The sequence below is a fragment of the Argiope bruennichi genome, chromosome 9 (assembly GCF_947563725.1).
Source record: "Argiope bruennichi chromosome 9, qqArgBrue1.1, whole genome shotgun sequence".
Classification (NCBI taxonomy): Eukaryota; Metazoa; Arthropoda; class Arachnida; order Araneae; family Araneidae; genus Argiope; species Argiope bruennichi.
This window is the reverse complement of record NC_079159.1, coordinates 86,777,846-86,780,298: the sequence shown is the minus strand read 5'-3', so window position 1 is coordinate 86,780,298 and position 2,453 is coordinate 86,777,846. Positions and strand designations below refer to the sequence as shown.

Sequence of the window (2,453 nt, the reverse complement as noted above, 5' to 3'; positions counted from 1 at the left end):
CAGCATCTATTTAATGAAAATATCAAATGAAGCAAAAAGGAATTCTAAAAACGTTACGTCATTTGTTTTAGAATAAGTATAATAAGCCGGATGGTTAGGAATACAAGATAAATTTATTCTATCTGTTATGAAAATAATTTTACGGAGTGACATTTAATTTTTTTCATATTATAATGGCAACTTGTATTTCTTTCAGGCTTAAAGCATGGTTCATACGAGACCAACTATTACGCGCAATTGAAGTTCACGCCTACTTCAGGAAGATCATGTGACCGCCATGGGGCAATGACAAATAATTGTTCCAATGAGACAACCATTTGCCATTGTCATATCGAGGCGACGTGATGTTCCTGAGGTAAGCTTGGCATTCCATTTCGATCAACAGTTGGCCTCTTGTAGACCCTGTTTAAGAATATAATCATCCTTTTGCTCTCGTATAGCAATACGAATCATTATTCAGTTCAGAGTAGACGCAAATGATTGGAAAAAGTTAATACAACTAACTCAGAATGAATAATACACCATTCTTTTGGTATCCTCCAGACCACAGAGATTTACCCTTGCATTATCTGATCGAAACCAAAAATGATGCCCGTAAAGTCCGTAGGCTATTGCAAAATGGTGCAAACCCGAACGAGAAAAGCTGCATAGGTAACACGCCTCTTCACCTAGCTGTTTTAAATATCGAAGAAAATGGAGAGATCGTCGAGACTTTGATCGAAGCTGGAGCCGATGTGAACGTGAAAAATTGTTACAAGAATACACCCTTAGATTTCGCTGTTATCTATAGAAAACATAGAGTAATTGAAATATTGCTGCTTGCGGGTGCGAACGTCAATGAAAAGGATGAACTCGGGAACACGCCTCTGCATTATGCAATAAAAAACTGTGTATTGTTCAAGAATATGAATTCAAAATACGTCTGTACAGAGAGTAACAAATTTGTCGACCTCTGGATCATCGAGAAACTGTTGCTACACAATGCTGAGGTTAACGCCAAAAATATTTTACAACAGACTCCTCTATATCTGGCTGTGGAAGTTGGAAATCTACATCTTGTTAGAATCCTTCTTAATAAGGGAGCATCAACACATGTTTACGATACCAGGTATGGTTTTACTCCTTTACATTTAGCATTAGACAGACGAACGATAAATCTAGCTATTGTATTTGAGCTTTTAAGTCATGGAGCCAAAACTAATTCCAGGAGCATATATTCTATCACACCTTGGCAGCTTGCAATACAGAAATACTTTTCTTCTCCTTGGTGGGAATATGAAAATGCTAAAATTCTGATCAAAACTTTTGTCTTGTTTACAAACGAATACCGTACATTTCGAATGCCGAGTGCAACACCCAGAACTGTGAGCTTAGTACGCTTTTATCACAAATGCACTTTTGAAGCTGATATCATGAAATCAGATGTTATTGCTTTGAAGTACACAGTTTACGATTTTGTTACTAAAAAACACGATGAAATGAACTGGAATAGTGGATATCCTGAAAGGAAGGCTTACGATTATGTATTCCATAATCTGAAGAAGGGAATATATGCTGTTTATGTTGTCGAGATTTTGAACAGGATCGGAAGATCATATTTGACTGAAGAATTTATAAAAACCAAAGTTTATGCGAAGGGTAGGAGGAATCAACAGAAAGTGTGTTTGAAATCTATTCATTTGCAGCAAATATCATTGTATTTGTCGCTTACAGACATATTCAATTTCATTCTCGCAAAATCAAAATGCAATTGGTTCAATACAAGTAATGGCTTCTTACAGAGAAGCATTCTGCGTGTATTTCATACATTTAGTCCAAATCTTATAAATACTACTTTTGTTTTACGGATATTATAAAAAAATATTATTTTTAAGTTTGAAATAGAAAGTATGTTGTTACTCAACTATCAAATTAACGCTAAAAGTTTTAATGTTTGGTATAATATGTCACTAGCTAACACAAATCATCTAGTAATTTTTTTTAAATTTCACGATTCCACATTAACTGCTTTCATTAATAGAATAATCTTTTGAAGTTTACATAAAATAAATTATTTTAACAAAAAGTGGTGTGCTGTCAAAGCTGAAGACGACATTTTTTTTCTTTAAAAAAATTATTTAAGTTTTTAAAGACCTAATGATCAATAAAGGTGTTTTTATATGAAATATTTGTTTTTGTTCTAATTCTCAGTATGAGAGGATGAATGCAATATTGTTAATAAGCATCCTTTATTCGTTGGTTCGTTACTTTTAAATTCAAATATGTTTAAAATGACTATTCCCTATTTCCTTAACCAAGCATTTTTAACCTTTTGTTCTCAGAAAAATAATTCGATGCATAATTTAACTATTACAAGGAATTGTTTATTGCTTAGATCAAAATATATTTGTTTGGAGTTGAATTTCCCTCAAAAAATTCACCAGCAACTTTTTACCACTCTGTCGGTGTTTTTA

General features: G+C 33.3%; 1 protein-coding gene across 1 annotated transcript; it reads left to right on the top strand.

Moving 5' to 3' along the window:
* Positions 1-316: 316 nt before the first annotated feature.
* Positions 317-2,087, top strand: LOC129984367 (ankyrin-3-like). Its single transcript, XM_056094237.1, has one exon. It carries the CDS (start codon positions 510-512, stop codon positions 1,854-1,856), a length of 1,347 nt encoding a protein of 448 aa, XP_055950212.1. The 5' UTR covers positions 317-509; the 3' UTR covers positions 1,857-2,087.
* The last annotated feature ends 366 nt before the right edge of the window (positions 2,088-2,453 follow it).